Genomic DNA, 22,453 nt, shown 5'->3' on the forward strand with positions numbered 1-22,453 from the left:
TACAACTGCATTTAAATTTTACAAATTAAAGACTCAACCCACATTCATTCAACTACACTAAGTGCTTAATCCTCATCAGAATTAAAGTGGATAAAGAACCTATTCTGGATCCAAGGCAAGAATTCACCCCTCATCAAACCTGAGTAACTGTAGATTTGTTGTACAAATAATAAATTTGAATTACAGTACCCCTGATACCTCAAATGCCTCTTAGAATAGCTCTTATTTTTTGTAGCATCTTTTGCTTTCTCTGATATTTTGTTTTGTTCTTTTTTTTTGTTTGTTTGTTTTGTTTTGGGGTTTTTTAACCACATTCATGACACATTTTTTTTTTATTTTACTGGAAACCTTTTTTTTGGAGAATCAGGTCTTAATAACATACAAACCTCCCAATGTCCAGTGTCACCCAAATGAGGATGAGGTTCCCTTCTGAGTCTGTTTCCTCTCAAGGTTTCTTCCTAATATCATCTCAGGGCATTTTTCCTTGCCACTGTCACCTCAGCCTTGATCATTAGGGATAGATGTTAGAGATAAATAGTAACTTAATTCAACTTAATGCAACTTAAAACATATGTATTTTTTCTTATCTGTGTCTATGCTTCTGTAAAGCTGCTTTGAGGCAATGTGCATTGTTGAAAGCGCTACACAAATAAATTGAATTGAATTTAAATATAAACAAATGCATGTTTGACCTTGCTAATGATACATACATGTTTTGATACATACATGTCCTCCTGTTGCTCAGTTTTATTGTCATTGGTGGTTCTGGTTCAGGTGCACAATGTGAATCTGTCCAGTCTTGGATACTAATATTATAACTACCTCATACCTTACCTTTATTAACAAAACCATTTCTGTGACCGATGACTCAATGAATGTGAATGGAATGGAACCTGAATTTCTCTGGAGCAACAACGCACCATCTGATAATTCACACATTTCAATGTGTCATTTAATTAAAATTGTCTTGAGGTTGAAAAGTTTAAGACAAATATGCAGATAAGAAAAAATGTGCCTTATCACATTAGTATCTCATTGTGTGTTCCTGAACAAAGATAAGAAAAATGCTAAAAGTAAAACGTGTAAATACAGTCTTGTGCAGTCTTCAATTTTCAAAACACACTCCACATGTTTGTCATTATTTTATTACCATATAATCACTTAATGATTTGGTTATTCAGTTATTTGAAGAAACAGAAGTAACACAAGTATTATATTTCCTTATCAGCACACACTGGCAGCAACACTGGAAATGGCATGGGGTTTCTACATGCTTCATTTCTGTTTTTATGTTTAGACTTGTAATTCTTTGCAATATAATTATGCTAATATATGCATAATAGAAATATTTAGTATGTGTTGTTAATGCAAAATCTTACGTACAGAGACAGGATATTGCCCCTTCTTTTTTTTTATTTCGAGTCTGTAAGAATGCTGCCAAAAATCAAATATGACGAAACATCACATGCTCGTTTGCTCTACATGTTTGCATGAGGTCTGTTGCGATTTTATCAATATGCTTTCATTTAAGCTTAAAAAATGTCACCTGGGCTCTTTCTGTGTGCATCATTTGTCACTGTGGCGTTAGCTTTTCAGTTTCTTCACTGATGCCTAACAATAATATTTTTGTCAATTAAACATCGTGAGTTACTTGTTAGATGTGTAAGTCTCACCTCACCTAAAGATAATGCATTAATAAAATGTGAATATGTGATTATTGATAAAACATTTGCAATTAATTTGTTAATTCTCATGTATTGAGGAAGTTTTCTTGGTCTGGGTGGTGCTGTATCCAGGTCCTACCCTGGGAACACTGACAGGCAATACATTGGATTGGATACCAGTACATCACAGGGCACAACAAAGTTAATCATACATTCATTCATGCCTAGATGTAATTTAGTGTAAGCAATCTACTGATGAACTGAACCAAGTGAATTTGCATTACGGAGCAGTGGAGGTAAGACTTTTGTGGTCTTTAATTCATCTCTTTGATAAACTGTTACTTCTGAACTATTAAGAGTTGATGTATATTTTTGCCATTCATTTTCTGTCATTATTGTCCAGTCAACATATAACATCTTAAACCCATTCATAAATTATTAAGTAAGGATGACACAAAGAAATTTGATACATTTTAGAGATTATCAGTTTATTACATGATTTATTAGTTTATTTTTAAAGCACACTGCAATCAAACTTGATGTTTCAACCCACCTTGATTTTCAGACTAATAAATTTATGTATGTAATTTATTGATATTTATGTAGTTAGCTGATAAGTAATCATACATTCATACAAGATGTTCTAAATAATCAAATCATTTGAATTTCAAAGTTCAGCAGTTCAGAAACATAACAACAAAACATCATTTGGAATATCTGAATTAACATCACAAATACAAAGATATATAATACAGAAACCATAAGAATATTATCAGAATCTTAATTTTACTTTCCATAAATGATCATTTTATACATACAGAAACTATTTTCTAGCCATTTCTCAGTATAAGACAAAGAAATATAAAGCTATCACACCTAAACAACGAGATTATTGATGGAACCCTGAATGTTTTTGATGTTGTTGTATTGGTTTGTTATGTTCTTGTCATAAATATCAGTATTTTGCTGCATTATCTTGCTGGTTTTGTCTCATTTAATATTGAAGTTGTGCTTCAGACAGAGAAGAGCCTGCTCTTTAGTGATTTTCTGCCATTCTATTGGATACACAGCTGGCTCTGCTTCAAATTGTTTAGCAAATCTGTCATTAAATGTCACCATCACATACTTCCAGTAATCTGAGGCCTTCATAGACATGTCAGGTGCAATATGCCAGTCTGGGTAGTATTTCCGATAGTCTTTACAGGGATGGGCTTCGAAATTAGTTTCATAACTTCGAAAGGTTCCATTGCCATATACACTAGACGTACAGATCTCTTCACAAAGAGAATTAGTCTTTGCGTATACAAAACCACCAAGTCCCTTTGGTCTATGCAGACCTGCATGGTGTTGCTGATGTTTCTTCCCTCCTGCCTCACATGGTGTTTTGCAAAATGGACATTTTTTCCCACATCCAAACACCCTCTTAAAGAGCACATTTTGGGGCTTTACAGACACATTTTTCAGTGTCTCTTGGATATCAGTTGACATGGAGATCTCATCCATTAACTGTAGCTTCATCTCATCAATACATTCATAGAGACTTTTGGTGAATGGAGCACAATAGCTTGTATTCTGAAAGAGGACCTGTTCCACTGTGTTCATGGACATTGAGATGACGCAGATTAAAGATTTGCAAAAGTTCTGGATAAACCTTGTTGTACCTCCTTCATTATTTGGCAAAGGAGACCCATTGTCATCAACCTTAGAGGCTTCCATTGCTTTCATGATCTTCTGCATTATGTCGTCCAGCTTCTTCATTTTTATGTTTTGCAGAGATATGTCTTTGGAAAAGGATTTAATGATACGATTGTATATCCATCCTTTGACATAAGCATTATACTGCAAAATGTACATTTTAAAATCCTCAAAGTTGGATTTTTCCAGTAGCTCCTTTTGAATTGTGTACTGAAACAGCACTCGAGAACTGTACTCAGTTGGGTTGTTTAGCAGAACTGCGTCAACGATATCAGGTCCAATGGACTGATTGATGTATTCAGTCACTGCTGGCTTGAGACAGACCTGAGTGAATTCTCTTGCTTTTCTGTGGCACTGGTCATTCTTTCTATACAAATCAATGAAATCAGACAGATACTGACTCTTGAATTTCTGCAAATGCTTAATTGGGTCTTGCTCACTGAGGAATTTCCTGTGCATAACTGTGAATTTCCGAGATGCAATGCCACAAATGTGCAGTTTTAAGTCAAGTTCAAATTTTGTACTGATTTTTGAACCTGCATGTGTGAGCTGATCATCAATTTCTTCCAGCACATCTTTTGTAAATGTGTATTGGTAATCACAATTTTCTTGTGCATGCTGATCAATGGTTTTTTCACAGGACTTAATTATACTGTTTGCAACAATCTCTAACTCTTGCTTTGCGTTACGCTGTGTGAAGAGACTTTGAAATTTCTTTCCTAATTTTACATGCTTCTCTTTGACCTGGAATTCTCCTCGCCCATACTCTGTGAAATTTTGAACTTTCTGCAAATCCTCCATGACATTGCGATTGGCAAAACTTCCTCTCAGTTGCTTTAGAATTTCAGCAGAAACATCCCTTTCTTTTATACCAGTGATGTTTGCCACTTCTCTTTTCCACATTTTCTCAAACTCAGCTGTAAGCTCTTTGTCAGACACAACATGTTTACAATGTTTGTAATGTTGCAGGAGTTGAAGAACTTGGCACTCAATCATTGCAGTTTGCTTTCTGTGAATGTCTTCTAATTTCTTCTTGTTACTCGTCATCTCAAGAACAACATCTAATGTTTTTCTCACTTCATCCTTCATTTCACTCTCTAGACCTTTGATGTTATTAGCAAAATCAACTCTGTACTTTTCCACCAAATGTACATGGCGGTCTTTCTTTTTGTAGTACTCGTTTAGATTTATATACATTCTGTCTCTCTGACAGGCAATTTCTTTATGTGCTTTCTGTTTAATTTGCTCAACAACCTCATTATCACGACTTTTTTCAGTGTTAGGTATTTGAACCATTTCAGATGTAACCCAAGACTGAATGTGTCTTCTGAAAGACCATTCCCATTCTGTAAACTTTTTGGAAAGGTTGTCATATTCATGGGCTACAAGAGTGTTTCTGAAACTGAAGATAAAGTTCTCAAACTTCACTGCCTTCCACAAGCTGCACATCCATTGCAGGAACTCTGGTATCTGAGAGGGTTCTTCATCCTTTCTTGCTTTCAAGAGGTTTTTCTTAAAATCAAGAACAGCCACACTGTAGCCTGAATTAACTGGTGCCATTGGTGGTGTGCCATGCCATAGGCCTGGTATATACCAGTTATTCTTTTCCACATCATAATCCAAAACATCAGTGAATTTTTTTATGTTAGGCTTCTTTTCCATATCAGCTGCAATCACTGTCATCTCATTTAGTTGTTCCAAGAGCTGTTTTCGTTCTGTCAGGTTTTTGTTGTATGCAGATACACCACCAACATTTTGATGAACAAAGTGGCAGACTGTCTTTTTACCCACTTCCTTCATCCGTAAAAAAGCATGAACTGCTATCTGTAACACATCCTTCATCTCTGTGGAATTCTCCATTGCTATATTGATTATAGTTACATCACTTAGACCAATCACAAACGTGGCCAACTCATTGTCATGCTCATAACTGTCTTCCAGTTGTGCCAGTGCTGGTGATTTTAAACCTTCTGTATCAATCAGAAGGACAAAGTCACAAAGTAACTCTTCCTTCAAATCTTTCCCCACAGGGATGAGAATCATGTATGCTCCACGTGTGCATCGTCCACTACCCACTGCAAACTGGACTCCAAACATAGTGTTGAGCAGTGTTGATTTACCAGAACTCTGAACCCCTAACACAGTTATAACCAGCACACGGCTCTTTCTCCCAGCCATACTGTGAAGCTCCATGAGAACATCACTCACCCATTTCGCTGGGATATTTGATGCATCTCCATCAAGTAGTTCAAGAGGAAATCCAGCCAGAAGCAGTTTGGCACCCAGAGTAGGAAGATTGCTTATTTTATCAGATATTTTGCTTGAACCAAATGAAGCAACCTCATAGATTTGTCCCATTTCTCTCATGTAATGCTCGATGCCAAGAGAAGAATCAAGAAGTTCCTGGTCTAATCTGGCTATAGCACCTCTGTCTTTCTTTTGTTCACACTCTTTGTATTTTTGCCGAAGGCTTGACATGTGTTTGCGTGATCGCATGTCCATCTTTAGTCCCATCCATTTCAGAAAGAAGGCTCGCTCAGTATCGTCAGAGCTCAACAAAGCATCAGTGAAGATCTCCATTGCTTTGGTCATTTTGTACTGACTTTGTCTGTTCCAAATTTCATCAATTTCTTTTTGAAGTTGAACCTTATATTCTTCCAAGCTGTTTTCTCCTGAATTGCGTAATCTACATTGCTCTTTCTCTATTTTTGCCAGTCTTTTCCAATTTTCACCTTGTAGTGGCAGCTGTGTCTTTTTGTAGTCTGTTATTTGACGAACTCCAATCGTTTTCAAGATTTTTTCTGCCATTTCTTCAGCTGATACAGAGGCTTTTCTTTGAATCTCATCAACGTCAAGACCTAATTCCCGAGCAGTCTTCTTCATGGAATCAATAGTAAATGATTCATAAGTTCCGCTTAGAACAGTCTTAATGGAAGAATTGATTGATTTTGCAAAAGAAGCCAGATTCACTTTTTGGCTTTTCTTAATTATGTGGTCTCTATCCAGCTGCAGAGTATCAATTACTGCCTCAATAGATGACTTCACCTCCTGGGTCATGTTTCTCTGAGAGTTCACCACAAGAAATAATTTGGATTTAATTCCTTGCAAAGAAGCAAACAATCTTTGCTCCTTTTCTTCAACAGTGTCCAAGAACACAAACAGAGCTGCTGATACCTTTGCAAGGAATCTGAATTGTGTTTCAAAGGTGCAAGCATCACCTCTTAAATTAGCAATAGCTACTGCCTCAGGAAAGACATCAATGCTATTGTTCCCACATGGAAGATTCCAGCATATTTCAACCATGCCATTAGCAATTAGCCTAGGTGAAGATCCTCCAATCATTTCTCTATGAGAAAAGAAGTCATGGTGCTGCTCTGCATTGTTGAGCACTTGGTTCAAAACTTGAGACTTGGACAAGCTGCAGTTACTTAATCTCACAAATGATACCAAGGGAATTTCTGCATGAACAACACTGTTTTCGACAAACTCTTTTGATACTGACATTGAACGTGGGCGCCATTCTTTTATGATACATCTAAGAGCCCATAACATAAGAGTGCCCTGATTGATTACTCCTGGAGGCAGCAAAAATGGTGCGGCAAACTGGCACATTGACATTTTCAGTGCTATTTCTTGCTGAAGAAAACTATCTGCACAGAAAAAGAGGACAGCGTGAAGATCTAGAAGGTTAAAACTACCATCACTGTCCTCTTCACTAAACAAGTCTTCTGAATTGTCATTTTCACAAAGTGCAGATAGTATTGATCTTGATTTTGAATTAACCATCAGTAACTTTCTCAGGAAGGCCCATGGTATTGCTTTCAGTGAGTCAGTCTTTTCATTGGACAATGTGGAACTGTTGATTTCCAGTAATGACTTCAGAGTCAGCTTGTTTGGGTAGTACTTTTCAAGTCCCAGTGTTTTCAAAAGTGAAAGAAGGGAATCTGAAAATAAAAGCATTTTTTCTTAATGATATATATATATATATATATATATATATATATATATATATATATATATATATATATATATATATATATATATGGTTACAAATGTGCATGAAAATATTTTAATGTTCATTCGTAAATTTGGTGATTTGTTATTACTAAAGAGCTATGAATTTTTCTTTGTTTGAGGAAAGAAAGCAGGGTTTCATAGTTCCCTGCAATTAGGTGGAGGCTGGTGTACATTTAGTTTTGTGGACAAGCTTCAGTGAAAGGTTCCCTTTTCGAGGGAACTCCACTCTGCACGATGGCTTGACACTATGGGAATGCCCTCGCAGACAAAGTGTCTAAAGAACATATAAATACATGCCAATTTAATTGGCACAGCGGGTCAAGATAAAGACCATAAAAGACCATTTTAGTAAATTCTTTGTCCATGTCAAATGTCTATCTATTTTGTTGCATCTCAAAGTGATATGGCAAGCATTTTAAAGATGCACTTCTCTTTTGGCACTAGATTAATGGTTTTAACTTCTTCATATGCCCCTTTAGTGCTACAGGGTTACTTATGGTTTGGGTCCCACCTTGAGGCAGGTTAATGTCACAAATCTTTTTGATGACACTTTTTGCATGTGTTTTGGGGTGTTGATGCCTACCCCACCCCTGGTAAATGGAGAAGACTTCATCTCTCAGCAGTGTTTCTAGCTTGAAAAACTTTCTCCTGCAGCCCAGGGGCAATGATTGATCCACAAGCAGAGAGCACAACAGTGGTCTCTTAAATATATCACCAGGGTGGGCCACATTTGCACCCCACCTTCAAGCAGGTGATGAAAATCCTCCTGTTTGGGCAGAAAGCAAACTTTTGCGGGCAGTTTGTGTTACACGGTACACATGCTGGAGAGTAGACTCTGCTGAGGCAGAGGCCAAGGCCTGGGCAATGGCTGCCCCACCCACAGATGGTGAAGGCCATATGGCAGAGGTACAGAAAAACAGAAGTGCTCTTGTTCGCCTCTAAGAAGCTGACCCACTGTCCCCTCAGGTTTGCCCTCACACCTTCATCTCCTCTAGGGTTGGGCACTATGTTGCAGGTGTGGCTGAGGCTGTAATTCATCCCCTGATAGCACTGAACCCAATGGTTCTACGCAGGGTACACCAGCAAAAAGTCCCCCTATTATTAGTAGTTCTGCATTGATAAAATAAATTGCCTCTTGCTTAGAAACCAGTCGGTTGTGGCTGGCTTTCTTGCTACTTCTTGTAGGGCTGGCTTGGTAAAAAGCAAATTAAAGCATTTTGCTGTTTTACAAGGCCTTGGCAGTGCATGGCACCTCTGGGAATGTCATGTGACTCACCTCTAAACTGGCTTGAGTCCCTTTGAGCTGATACTGATCCTGATCCACAGTCTTTTTTATGCATAGAATAAAATCATGTTTAATTAGACACATAGCAGGTTGTTAGTATTAAAATCAAGATGAAAGTGCAAAGGTATTAACACATACCCAAAAAAATATAAATCAATACATGTGCATAAATATTTAAATGAATATTTAATGACAAAAATGCTAATACATAGTTCCTACTTTTAATGACACTTCTGTTAGAAGCCATCTTTCTTCAGGATTAGGTTGGTTTTTTCAAGCTGCCATACAGATTTTCAGAAACACCTGTGTGGTCAAAGAAAAGAACATTATTCAATGTGATCAACCAAGATTTTCATTAATGTGATATCTGAAGAACAATTGGTAAATTTCTTTGTAGAATTTAGATGGAATTATTATTTTTTTAATTTGTTTATTTATTTGTTTATATATTAGTTTGTTTGTTTGTTTGTTTGTTATTTGTTTTGTTTATTATCAGTAGATCAGCTTATAAGAATTTGGAATTGATCAAATGTAACAGCAAGGTCAAATGTCTTTTGTCAAATGTGTCAAATGACTTTTCCCAAATGTGTTTTTTATTTAAAAATAATTGCTTTCTGTTTGAAGAATTTTTTAAGGGAATTTCTGGCATAGTAATTATTACTAAGAACAACTAGATTCGATAACACAAGAGTGCCGATCACCAATGCATTAAGTTCTAATTGTTTTCAACCTTTTAAAATTTATTTAAAGATATTTTGTTTATAAAACTTTTTTTAATATATCTTTTTACAAATTGTGTTCAAGAAAAAAATCATACCAAATTATATGAGGCCTATATTTGCATAAAATTCACATCCATTTTTCAGAAATTACAAAAAATAACTGATAAATATGAATGACCATTGTAGGAGAAAATAGGGTCAATTCAGTGAAAACAAAATTTACACAAACAGAAAGGAAGTCTATAACATTTTAATAAATACTTTTAAAGCCCCTGTCAACTTTTTTGTATGAATTTAAAAAAAATCAAGATAAGGAATAACAATAAAAAAAACCACTTGATTTGACTGCAGTGTTCTGAGTAGGCAGAAAATGTACTATTGGTAGCTTACTGATTTTATTAAGTTGTTTTTCAATTAGAGAAGTATAGTTCTTGAATTTGGAAATGTCAATAAAATTACAGAAGTTTATTCTACTTTTTTATACTATTAATATCTAATAATGCATACATTTACACTGAAGGAATGATTGTTGTAAACATTTGTATACCAGACAATGTTGGTTTTCATGATCAAATGAATAACAGAATAATGTTGCAGCAATAATTTTAAAATTCATAAAATTCTCAATTTTGTAACTCATCCCTTCTATCTTATAAAGGCAAAGGAAAATGAAAAGGATCTGTATCTTCTAAAGATAAAAGATTTGAAGCGAAATCTTTTTTTTAAATATTTATCATTGCTTACCACATTTAGACATTTAATGGATGAGTTCTCATGATGGTCTTGGTGTTCGTTCTTCTGTTATTGTTGCTTGTGCACAGTATTTATACTCAGTAGACTGTTCTACACCCTGAGATTGCATCAGAACTGTTGATTCACTATCTGCGAACGTGAATAGCAGGTTTTGTGAGTAAAATATAAAAGAAATATGGGTTTGATGATCAGGTGTCCACACTCTTTGGTGAATTAAGTTTACTGTAAGTTTCTGTAATGTCCTAACTTAATTAAAATGATTAATTAATGCAATTATTTTTCTTATTCCATTTCATAAATGCATGGAATATGATGTGTCAAAAATACATAATTGCAACAACTCAATTAAAGCTTACTAAAATCATGGACCAGGAGTGACAATGCATTCCATGTAACTAAGTGTAATGGAGGTGGGGGGGTAGGCTAGTGCTTAAATTGTTTTTGATTGTACCTTCCTGCATATGTAGGTATATTTATAACGGCTGTTGTTGTGAACCTGTTTCTCATTTAACACTTTTCTGGCCTCACCCTCATCTATTTGAAAAGTTTAAGCCCATGTGATTTACCTATTTGTTTTTATGTAAGAGTAATTGTGTATATAAGGGCATGTCAGGAAATACTGGAATGGCAATTTAAATCGAAAGTATGCAAACCTTTCAGGTGAACTCATCAGCATTGTTTTAGCTTCAGATATGACCATAAAGATATCTAATAACAGTCAATGTTTTAATTACCTTTTTGGAAGTATTTTTGAGCATTTATATTAGTTAGTGCTGAAGGAAAAAACATAAAAATAACATAAAACATAGGAAATATAGATTGGAATAATTAATAATATTTAAAATTTCTTCGTATTATTCTACGTGCAAGTAAAGTCAAGTCAAGAAGCTCTTATTGTTATTTCAAACATATATAGCTGTTGCAGTACACAGTGAAATGAAACAACATTTCTCCCGGACCATGGTGCTACATAAAACAAAGACAGAGAAAGGATTTAAGTAAGTAGTCCTAGCCACATAAAGTGAATCTGTGCAACCTAGTGCAAACCGTGAAGGACAATACAGAAACACAAAAGACAAAAGACAGTGCAAGACATTATACAAAAGACAATACACAAAGGACAATACACAAAAACAGCGCCGACCAGTGTAAATACTGTATGTTCAATCAATATTGTGCAGAAATAATGTAATGAACACATTAGTATTATAGCAACAGTTGCATGAGTTACTGTAAAGTATTGTGTAAAACAGCAATCGACTGAAATGTGAAAGACAGCATGTGCAAAGAGCAAAAGCAGTGTGCAAAGCAGCATGTAAACAGTTTGATATGGTGTTGCTGTAGATATGGATGTATACTGTAAGTGTGTGTATTTTGTGTAGGTCATTGCATTCCATACAGTTGATTGTGTGTGTGTGTGTGTGTGTGTGTGTGTGTGTGTGTGTGTGTGTGTGTGTGTGTGTGCATTGTGCTCAGTACAGTTCAGTTCAGTTGCTGAGGAGTATGATGGCTTGTGGAAAGAAACTGTTACACAGTCTGGTCGTGAGGGCCTGAATGCTTCGGTACCTTTTTCCAGACAACAGGAGGATGAAGAGTGACTGTGAGAAGTGTGTGGGGTCATCCACAATGCCATTGGCCTTGCAGATGCAGTGTGTGGTGTAAGTGTCCATGATAGAGGGAAGAGAGACTCCAATGATCTTCTCAGCTGCCCTCACTATCTGCTGCAGGGTCTTGCGTTCTGAGATGGTGCAGTTCCCAAACCAGACAGTGATGCAGCTGCTCAGAATGCTCTCAATGGTCCCTCTGTAAAACATAGTCAGAATGGGGGAAGGGAGATGTGCTTTTCTCAGCCTTTGTAAAAAGAAGTAGAGATGCTGCTGGGCTTTCTTGGTGATGGAATTGGTGTTGAGTGACCAGAAGAAGTTCTCCGCTCCAACTCCAAGAAATTTGGTGCTCTTGACATTCTCTACAGATGATCTGATTCTGTAGAATCAGATTCTGATTTGTTAATTTGTTTTCTGATTTGTTAATGTGTTTCTTGCACCGATTCAGACAACCCGGAAGTGGTAGGTATAGTTTGTGAATGGAAACTTACCGATCATTGGACAAGACGACTGTCATTAAAGATATACAGGTGAATGAAAGGTGTCTCGTCCGATGATGGTACGTTTCCATTCACAAACTATACCAACCGCTTCCGGGTTGTCGTTGTGTTTTGGGATTTGTTCATTTGTTTTCAGATTTGTTAATTTGTTTTGGGATTTGTTAATGTGTTTTCGGATTTGTTAATGTGTTTTGGGATTTGTTAATTTGTTTTGGGATTTGTTCATTTGTTTTCGGATTTGTTAATTTGTGTTCGGATTTGTTAATGTGTTTTCGGATTTGTTAATTTGTTTTCGGATTTGTTAATGTGTTTTCGGATTTGTTAATTTGTTTTGGGATTTGTTAATTTGTTTTCGGATTTGTTAATTTGTTTTGCACTTCCTGGCCACCGTACAAATCTCATCGCCCAAACATTTCTTGTCTGCGACCCTCAGAGTGCTTACTCATGTTTTTTCCTAATCTTCAAGGTTAACAATTCTATATGTGGTTATAAGGTTGTGATTATATATGACTGAAACATTCTCTCGCCGTCAAATTTCGACTGCGAGCGTTGAAACACTTTGCGTGCAGATTTTACCTGTGAATGGACAGTGGGCTTTTAGGATTTCACTACAAGAAACATAATCATCTAAGTTTACAGTCAAAATAAGCAATATTAATCTTATCAATTCTATTATAGGAGAATACATGAACATAAGAAAATGAAAAGCAATTCAGAGTTCTCCTGAACTTCTGAAAATAAAACATAAAACATAATGCATTATAATCTTCCTTTCTTTTGGAATCTTCTTCCAGCTGTCTAGGTACAGTGTCTGATCCCTCGTAGTCTTCTTTTAGTCACTCATATACAAATCTTTCAACTCTTCAACCACCTTTTCAAACTTTTGTATTTTTACATCAATTTTCCTTTGTTTATTTGCCTTACATTTCTCTTTTCTTTCCCTATTTTTTCTTCTCTTTGTACTATCTATTCCTGTCTGTCTTCTGATGGATAAGTTAATAATTGGTTGTGTTGTATCTTTACATTTATTTAGGTTTATTGGCTGAGAACCAGTATTAGAGCGTAGGAAGATTCCTGTTACGTACCTGCCAGGGTCTCACAACAATAATGTGTATGCCATCGCATACATAAATTATATAATCATTATCATTAAAAAAAGATTGTTGAGATAGACAGGTACAGACAGTTGGAAGTACAGTATCTGGTTTCACTTGGGCCAATGGCATTTGCATCATTAAAATTTGAGGTGGTGCTTTAGCATGAATGGCAAGAAGGTGGGTAAAACTAACAGGTTGTGATGATTCTCACCTGTGTGCACACGCCAGGGTTCTAAAGAAACAAATGCTTTTAGATGATAACACTCCTGATTTTTAATGTATGTTAAAAATCTAACAAAATCTTTTGTTTCTTTGGGCAATATCCTAATGCTGCTATTCACCTATTAATCTTTTGTCTTGTTGGTCAACAATTATACAGTATGTAATATGTTTACACCTAAAGCCTCATTATACTGTTTAACCTTTTACCGTATGTATGATGACAATAAAGTTGAATTGAATCCAATTTAGTGTGAGAGTTTATTTGCTTATTATATTTTTATTAGTTTATTTTAATAACACAAATGTAATAACACAAATCTTCACAATCAATTCCTTCAAAGATACATTTATGTATTTGTATATGTAGTAAATTCACGAACATACCCATATTGTTTGCTCATACATTAGAAGAGAAACTAATTAATTCACACAACTGTGACATTTTAACAAAGTCGTAATAACTGAAACAAAGTGATTAATAAACATTTGAACAATGCAAATGCAAAAATAATCAAACTATAAGAAAATCCTCACTTCTCATATATTAATCATTGGAGGCATACTAAGTAATAGGAATTAAGAATGAACCGTTTTTCATTATATCAATGGGACAGCTCAAATGATCGACATAACTAGTGCCCAGAAAATCACATAATAAGTCATAAGAGTGGTGATGGAAATACTAATTTTTATTTTCATTGGTGATTCAGGTTTTCTTCAGAAATCCCAATACATTTACTGGGACATTTTGGCAGATTTGTCTCATTTGATATTGAAGTTTTTCTTCAGACTAATAAGAGCCTGCTCTTTAGTGATTTTCTTCCATTCATCTGGATACAAAGCTGGCTCTGTTTTATGCCAATCAGCAAATTGCTTGTTGAATGTCACAATCACATACTTCCAGTAATCTGAGGATTTTAAGGACACGTCAGGGGCAATATGCCAGTCTGGATAGTATTTCCGGTAGTCTTTAGAGAGCTGAGGTTCAAAATTTGTTTCTTGAGTTTCAAATGTTCTATTGCCAAATACACTAGATGTACAGATCTCTTCACAGAGAGCATTATCATTTAGGACACCACAAAGACCTTTTGGTCTGTGCACAGCTGCATAGTGTTGCTGATGTTCCTTCCCTCCTGCCTCACATGGTGTTTTGCAAAATGGACACGTTTTCCAACATCCAATCACCCTCTTAAGGAGCTCATTTTTGGGCTTCACAGACACATTGTTCAGTGTCTCTTGGATATCAGTTGACCTGGAGATTTCATCTACTAACTGTAGCTTCATCTCATCAATACATTCAGAGAGACTTTTGGTGAAGGGAGCACAATAGCTTGTATTTTGAAAGAGGACCTGTTCCACTGTGTTCATGGACATTGCGATGTCACAGCATAAAAATTTGCAAAGGTTCTGGATCAATTTTGTTGTACCCTCTTCATTATTGGGCAACGGAGATCCATTGTCATCAAGCTTTGAGGTTTCCATTGCTTTCATGATCTTCTGCATTGTGTCGTCCAGCTTCTTCCTTTTTATGTTTTGCAGAGATATGTCTTTGGAAAGGCATTTTACAATATGATTGTCTATCCATCCTTGGACATAAAAGATATATTGCAAAATGTACTTTTTAAAATCCTCAAAGTTGGATTTTTCCAGTAGCTCCTTTTGAATTGTGTACTGAAACAGCACTCGAGAACTATACTCAGTTGGGTTGTTTAGCAGAATTGCGTCAACGATATCAGGTCCAATGGACTGATTGATGTAGTCAGTCACTGCTGGCTTGAGACAGACCTGAGTGAATTCTCTTGCTTTCCTGTGGCACTGGTCATTCTTTCTGTACAAATCAATGAAATCAGAGAGATACTGACTCTTAAATTTCTGTAAACGTTTTAAAGGATCTTGTTCAGCAAGATACTTCTTGTGCATCTCTGTGAACCTCCTAGAAGCAATGCCACAAATGTGCAATTTCAGGTCAAATTCAAATTTTGTGTCATAATTGGTGCCTGCTCTTTTGAGGTGTCCATCAATTGCATCAAGCAGATCTTTTGTAAAATCAGGTTGGTAATCACCTTTGGATTGTGTAAATTGTTCAATCATCGTGTAGCAACTGGAAATGGCATTATCTGCAATATTCTGTAGATCATGCTTTACACTACGGTGTGCATATACTAAAGATTTTAATTTTCCCAATTTCACATGTTCTTTCTTGGCCTTGAACTGTTCTTGTCCATATTCTGTCAATGTCATAACTGTCTGCAAATATTGTGTGACGTTACGATGTTCAAAACTTGAACGAAACTTGATAAAAACATCATGAGGAACATCTTTTTCTGTGAGACCAGTGACATTTCCCACCTCACGGCTCCACATACTTTCAAAATCAGCTTTGAGATCCTTGTCAGTCACCTCATCTTTACGATCTTTGTAGTTCTGCAGAAGTTGCATGACCTTGCATTTGATTATATCAGCTTGCTTATTATGTATGTCTTCTACTCTCTCCTTGTTTCTTCTCTTCTCAAGAGCAAATTCAAATCTCTTTCTCACTTCCTCTGTCAATTCACTCTGCAGCGATTTAATGCTATTAGCAAAATCAGTTTTGTACTTTTCCACCAAATGCACATAACGGTCCCTCTGTTTATAGTAGTCTTTCAGTTTTTCAGTTATTAATTTGCTTTGAACTTCAATCTCTTTGTGCAAGTTTTTCTTCAGTGTTTCAGCGACTTCTCGAATTGAACTTGTTTTAGCGTTAGACAGTTGAACCTCTGCATTACAGATCAAAGACAAAATATGTCTTCTGAAAGACCATTCCCAGTCTGAAAACTCTTTGCAAAGGTTCTCATAGGCATAGGCCACAAGACTGTTTCTGAAACTGAAGATAAAGTTCTCAAACTTCACTGCCTTCCACAAGCTACTCATCCATTGCAGGAACTCTGGGATCTGGGAGGGTTGTTCATTCTTTCTTGCTCTAAGTATCTCAAAAAGAGTTTTCTTAAAATCAAGAACAGCCACACTGTAGCCTGAATTAACTGGTGCCATTGGTGGTGTGCCATGCCATAGGCCTGGTATATACCAGTTATTCTTTTCCACATCATAATCCAAAACATCAGTGAATTGTTTTATGTTAGGCTTCTTTTCCATCCCAGCTGCAATCAGTGTCATCTCATCTAGTTGTTCCAAGAGCTTTTTTCTTTCAGTTAGGTTTTTGTTATTTGCTGATACACCACCAACATTTTGATGAACAAAGTGGCAGACTGTCTTTTTACCCACTTCCTTCATGCGTAAAAAAGCATGAACTGCTATCTGTAACACATCCTTCATCTCTGTGGAATTCTCCATTGCTATATTGATTATAGTTACATCACTAAGACCAATCACAAACGTGGCCAACTCATTGTCATGCTCATAACTGTCTTCCAGTTGTGCCAGTGCTGGTGATTTCAAACCCTCTGTATCAATCAGAAGAACAAAGTCACAAAGTAACTCTTCCTTCAAGTCTTCACCCACAGGGATGAGAATCATGTATGCTCCACGTGTGCATCGTCCACTACCCACTGCAAACTGGACTCCAAACATAGTGTTGAGCATTGTTGATTTACCAGAACTCTGAACCCCTAACACAGTTATAACCAGCACGCGGCTCTTTCTCCCAACCATACTGTGAAGCTCCATGAGAACATTGCTCACCCATTTCTCTGGGATATTTGATGCATCTCCATCAAGTAGTTCAAGAGGAAATCCAGCCAAAAGCAGTTTGGCAGCTAGAGTAGGAAGATTGCTTATTTTATCAGATATTTTGCTTGAACCAAATGAAGCAACCTCATAGATTTGTCCCATTTCTCTCATGTAATGCTCGATGCCAAGAGAAGAATCAAGAAGTTCCTGGTCTAATCGGGCTATAGCATCTCTGTCTTTCTTTTGTTCACACTCTTTGTATTTTTGCCGAAGGTTTGACATGTGTTTGCGTGATCGCATGTCCATCTTTAGTCCCATCCATTTCAGAAAGAAGGCTCGCTCAGTATCATCAGAGCTCAACAAAGCATCAGTGAAGATCTCCATTGCTTTGGTCATTTTGTACTGACTTTGTCTGTTCCAAATTTCATCAATTTCTTTTTGAAGTTTACTCTTGTATTTCTCCAGGCTCATTCCTCCTGAATTCAGTAATCTACATTTCTCTTTCTCTATTTTAGCCAGTTGTTTCCAATTTTCACCTTGTAGTGGCAACTGTATCTTTTTGTAGTCTGTTATTTGACGAACTCCAATCGTTTTCAAGATTTTCTCTGCCATTCCTTCAGCTGATACAGAGGCTTTTCTTTGAATCTCATCAATGGCAAGACCAAATTCCTGAGCAGTCTCCTTCATGGAATCAATTCTAAATGATTTGTGAGATTCAGTTAGAACAGTCTTAATGGAAGAATTGATCGATTTAGCAAAAGTAGCTAAATTTATTTTTTGGCTTTTCTTAATGATGTGGTCTCTATCCAGCTGCAGAGTATCAATTAATGCCTCAATAGATGACTTCACCACCTGGGTCATGTTTCTTTGAGAGTTCACCACAAGAAATATGCTGGACTTAATTTCTTGTAAAGAGGCAAACAGCCTTTGTTCATTTTCATCAACACAGTCAAGGAAGACAAAGACAGCTGTTGACACCTTAGTAAGGAACCTGAATTGTGTTTCAAATGTGCAAGCATCACCTCTTAAATTAGCAATCGCCACTGCCTCAGGAAAGACATCAATGCTATTGTTCCCACATGGAAGATTCCAGCATATTTCAACCATGCCATTAGCAATTAGCCTAGGTGCAGATCCTCCAATCATTTCTCTATGAGAAAAGAAGTCCTGGTGCTGCTGTGAATTGTTGAGAACTTGGTTCAAAACTTGAGACTTGGACAAGCTGCAGTTACTTAATCTCACAAATGATACCAAGGGAATTTCTGCATGAACAACACTGTCTTCAACAAATCCTTTTGATTCTGACATTGATTGAGGACGCCATTCTTTTAGGATAGCTCTAAGAGCCCATAACATAAGAGTACATTGATTATGTACTCCTTGAGGTAACAGAAATGGTACTGCAAACTGACACATTGACATTTTTAGTGCAATTTCTTGCTGAAGAAAACTATCTGCACATAAAAAGAGAGCAGTGTGAAGATCTAGAAGGTTAAAACTACCATCACTGTCCTCTTCACTAAACAAGTCTTCTGATTCATCATTTTCACAAGGTGGAGATTCTATAAACCTTGAATTTGAATTAACCATTAGTAACTTTCTCAGGAAGGCCCATGGTATTGCTTTCAGTGAGTCAGTCTTTTCATTGGACAATTTGGCACTGTTGATTTCCAGTAATGACTTCAGGGTCAGCTTGTTTGGGTAGTACTTTTCAAGTCCTAGTGTTTTCAAAAGTGAAACAGGTGCATCTGAAAATTTAAACAAATTTAATTTTGTTATATTAAAAGTTATATGTTGTGATAAATGATAAATGTCACATATGTGTATCAGGTATCATTAGGTAACATTTATATTTATAGCTTAAGCAAGGTTTCCACAGCAACATACATAAGACTTGACTAGACTCTATCAAAGATATATTGGGCTTATACCACCCCCTAAATTTGCATGAGTAGCAGGTCAAAATGATGCAGTCAGCTGCCTTCACATGCTTCAGAAACATATAGTAGCCTTTCCCCCCCCAGTTGGTAGTTGTTTTGTGATAGGGGATAGTTGACAAATGAGTAGGAATTGGACAGTTTTTCAGTTAGATCTGGGAAGCTTTGATGATTACATATAACATAACATATTTATGTTATATGTTATATAATATGGTAACATATAGCCATCTTATGTATTTCCAGTTGAGTACTTCAATAAAAGTGTCATTTGGGAGTGTATTTTCATGAACCTTGAATGATAGGTTTAGGTAGTGACTATAGGAAAATAATAAATGTTTGAAAATACGATTATTTCTAAGGAAGTTTTATTCGTGAGGCGTGTTTTGATCATGAAAAAAAAATCTCTGTAATAATAATGTAGTCACAGGCGTGTGCTTTTGACTACATTATTATTACAGAGATTTTTTTTTTTTTTACAAAAATACAGTCAATTTAAAAATTTAAACACAATTACACCTGCAGGGGTAATTCAGTAAATGTGCAACAGTAACAGAACTAATAACCTAAAATAAATAATGGCCATAAACATTATGTCACTGCCTGGGGTGAGTTTATTTATTTATTAGACATAAATATTAATTACCCAAAATTAGTCAACAACTGGATATATTTGCTACCTTCATTTGAAAGGAAAGCAGTAAGCTGTATAAGAATTTAGCAAATCTATCCCTTACATATATAATTTATATATAAAATGCAATATTGAGACCAGAAAGTCTAAAGCAATTTACCCAGCATTTGGATTAAAGGAATAATGTAACTTTTTACCCTGTAATAGTGTATTAGATATCTCTACCCCATGTTTATGTTCTAAGCCCCATTTCCCTCTATGATGACACAAGGTTATTAACCTCAACTCACCACTGAGTTTGACTGAGTCCTTCTGTGATGATCCTGATGGTCCGATTGAGTCTTTTGCTACACACAAAATAAAGTTATGTAGAAACACACGAATGCTATTTCAACTCCACACCCTCAAACACACAAGACATGAATACATGAATATTTTAATACCATGTTGGTAAAATATTAATGTATAGTTCTTACATATAGAGATATTTGTAGTAGAAGCCATGTTTCTTAAGCATTAGTCTGTCATTTTATGCCACTGATCAAATAAATGTTCCTTTGTACCTGTGGAGAAAAAAGAACATGATTCGATGTGGTAAATGTTATCAAATGTAAAATGAAATCAAATTTCAAATCAGTTTGTCTATTGTGTGTCTGCTTTATATATAAATATACTATAACATTTTAATAAACACCTTATCAGCTTCTTGCTATTAGCTGTTGCTTCTGAGTTTTAAATTCAAATGAAAAAATTAAAAAAGCACCACAATATTTTCATATCCTTCAATATTGATGTCTAGCCTTCAGAATTAACATTCAGAATTAGCCATCAGCATCCCTTGATCCCTAGCACAGAAACCAATGTGACTTCTTTCCTGTTTACTCTATCTACCTACCTCTATCTCTATCTACTTTATCTCTGAATACCAAGAGTGCCCAGACAGGATGTTTTAACAGTGAACACATTCAGCTCATACTGCTTTTCAAATTACAACAGAATGAATGATCTAAATCCTGCCTTGATGCCCGATGACGCCTGAGATAGTTGACCCGAGGTAGTTCGGATAAGCGGTAGAAGATGAATGAATGAATGAATGAATGAATGATCTAAAATACATCTGTTGTAAACTGTTAGACAAGCATTTCTTTTGTATAATTAGTCTAGTGTTTTACAGTAATTTACAATGTTTCAGCACTGTTATGATAAAATATCACATTAACAACAGAACAAATACAATAAAGCTACCTTTGAACTTGCTGAGCTTCACCTGGAAAACTTGATCCACATTATTTGTGCAAATTCCATGAGCTTTTTGTCATATATGCTATAAAACTTGTGTAAGATTAAAGGAATTTCTACTTTGTCACTCCTACTCTCTTACGTACTGTAGTACTAGCACTGTCGATGATTTGTTTACAGAAAAATCAATATTTTTAACTTAGAATGATTGCTGTTGAATGGTTGGATAATATATTTCTGGATTTCCACCAGTTCTAAAGCAAAATCTCATTATCTGTCTAGTGAATAATATTACAGCAATCCTTATACCTACAGTCAAGTTCTCTATTTTCTAAAGCACACCTTGTTTCATGAAACAATAATGTATAAGGTTTGTAGACGTTAAAGGAAGAAAATAGTTGAAGTGCAAAAAGTATTTTTATGGCTTACCACAATAAGTCAATTACAGACTGTTAGGATGACTTCTCATGCCGATGTCCGTGTTATCTGTGTTTGAACTGCTTGTGGTCACTATTTGTAATCCCTGAGATGGGTGTAGAACAGATTTGTAGAGCAGGTTCTGCAAGTGAAAAGCAGACTGAGGTGACATTTGCTCATGTTATTCAAGGCAATTTGCAATACCAATCCATCATAATGATTTAAGAATTTTTAAAGATGCAGAAAATAATAAGCATTTTTGGTAACAAACTTTTCTCCACCCTTAACTACACATGGGTAGGTTAGGGTTAGGGTACACATGGGTGTACTTTTGCTGACAAACAATATGAACATGTGGTAGTTAGAATACAAGTTTACACTTATGTAGTTTTATATAAAGTTATATAGAGTTATATAGAGTTAGAGATTTTTACAATACTCATCATTTCACAGCAGCTTTACTGGAATTATTTACATTCATTTAAATGGTATGGCCTAGATATGGGTATAAAGTATATTATGCAGCAGAAAACAGATTGTTAGAAATACACTTTAATATGCAGTAGATTATTATCATACAGTAAGTATCATTTGTCAAGAGGCTACCATTTTTTAATTAATAAATTTAATTATAATAAAAAACATACTTTTCCAGCAAAACATTTCCCAAATGTTCAAAAAAAAATATGTTTTTAATTAATAGATATGTTTGTGGTAATTTGACCAAGCAAACTATTTGCAGAACCTTTTGACAAAGTCTTACAGTTTCTGTAAGAGTTGTGGTGCAATGTTCCTCCAATTTTCAAGCAAAAAAATTATCACTTCATCCACAACGGAGCAGTAATTATAAACTTTTTTCTTCTTCATTGCATTCCATATATTTAGGGAAGCGTTTTGTGAAATATTCACTTGATGGAATAATTTCTTCATTGTTTTTCACAGATTTGTACCAAAAATGAGAAAATTAGCTTACTAATACTACTTGGAAAAGCAGCCACTGC

The 22,453-nt window shown here is 35.6% G+C and overlaps 2 protein-coding genes across 2 annotated transcripts; both read right to left on the reverse strand.

Annotated features, from left to right (window-relative positions):
• Positions 1-2,152: 2,152 nt before the first annotated feature.
• Positions 2,153-10,169, reverse strand: LOC132852703 (up-regulator of cell proliferation-like). The gene is made up of 4 exons (XM_060880072.1): positions 10,128-10,169; positions 8,881-8,964; positions 8,653-8,703; positions 2,153-7,303 (listed from the first exon to the last, which is right to left on the reverse strand). The coding sequence occupies exons 2-4, from the start codon at positions 8,906-8,908 to the stop codon at positions 2,655-2,657; spliced, it is 4,728 nt and encodes a 1,575-aa protein (XP_060736055.1). The 5' UTR covers positions 8,909-8,964; positions 10,128-10,169; the 3' UTR covers positions 2,153-2,654.
• A 3,784-nt stretch (positions 10,170-13,953) lies between these two features.
• On the reverse strand, positions 13,954-21,503 carry LOC132852866 (up-regulator of cell proliferation-like). The gene is made up of 4 exons (XM_060880354.1): positions 21,465-21,503; positions 20,273-20,359; positions 20,087-20,143; positions 13,954-18,973 (listed from the first exon to the last, which is right to left on the reverse strand). Exons 2-4 carry the CDS (start codon positions 20,298-20,300, stop codon positions 14,322-14,324), a joined length of 4,737 nt encoding a protein of 1,578 aa, XP_060736337.1. The 5' UTR covers positions 20,301-20,359; positions 21,465-21,503; the 3' UTR covers positions 13,954-14,321.
• Positions 21,504-22,453: the final 950 nt, after the last annotated feature.

Source organism: Tachysurus vachellii, chromosome 10, assembly GCF_030014155.1.
Source record: "Tachysurus vachellii isolate PV-2020 chromosome 10, HZAU_Pvac_v1, whole genome shotgun sequence".
Taxonomy (NCBI): Eukaryota; Metazoa; Chordata; class Actinopteri; order Siluriformes; family Bagridae; genus Tachysurus; species Tachysurus vachellii.

Coding starts and splice junctions, on each gene's coding strand:
- LOC132852703 (XM_060880072.1), bottom strand. CDS start 8,908: ATGGCTTCTAACAGAAGTGTCATTAAAA. Junction 8,704..8,880: donor TAACAGAAGTGTCATTAAAA/GTAGGAACTATG, acceptor TGCATAAAAAAG/ACTGTGGATCAGGATCAGTA. Junction 7,304..8,652: donor GGACTCAAGCCAGTTTAGAG/GTGAGTCACATG, acceptor TTTTATTTTCAG/ATTCCCTTCTTTCACTTTTG.
- LOC132852866 (XM_060880354.1), bottom strand. CDS start 20,300: ATGGCTTCTACTACAAATATCTCTATAT. Junction 20,144..20,272: donor TACTACAAATATCTCTATAT/GTAAGAACTATA, acceptor TTTTGTGTGTAG/CAAAAGACTCAATCGGACCA. Junction 18,974..20,086: donor GGACTCAGTCAAACTCAGTG/GTGAGTTGAGGT, acceptor TTAAATTTTCAG/ATGCACCTGTTTCACTTTTG.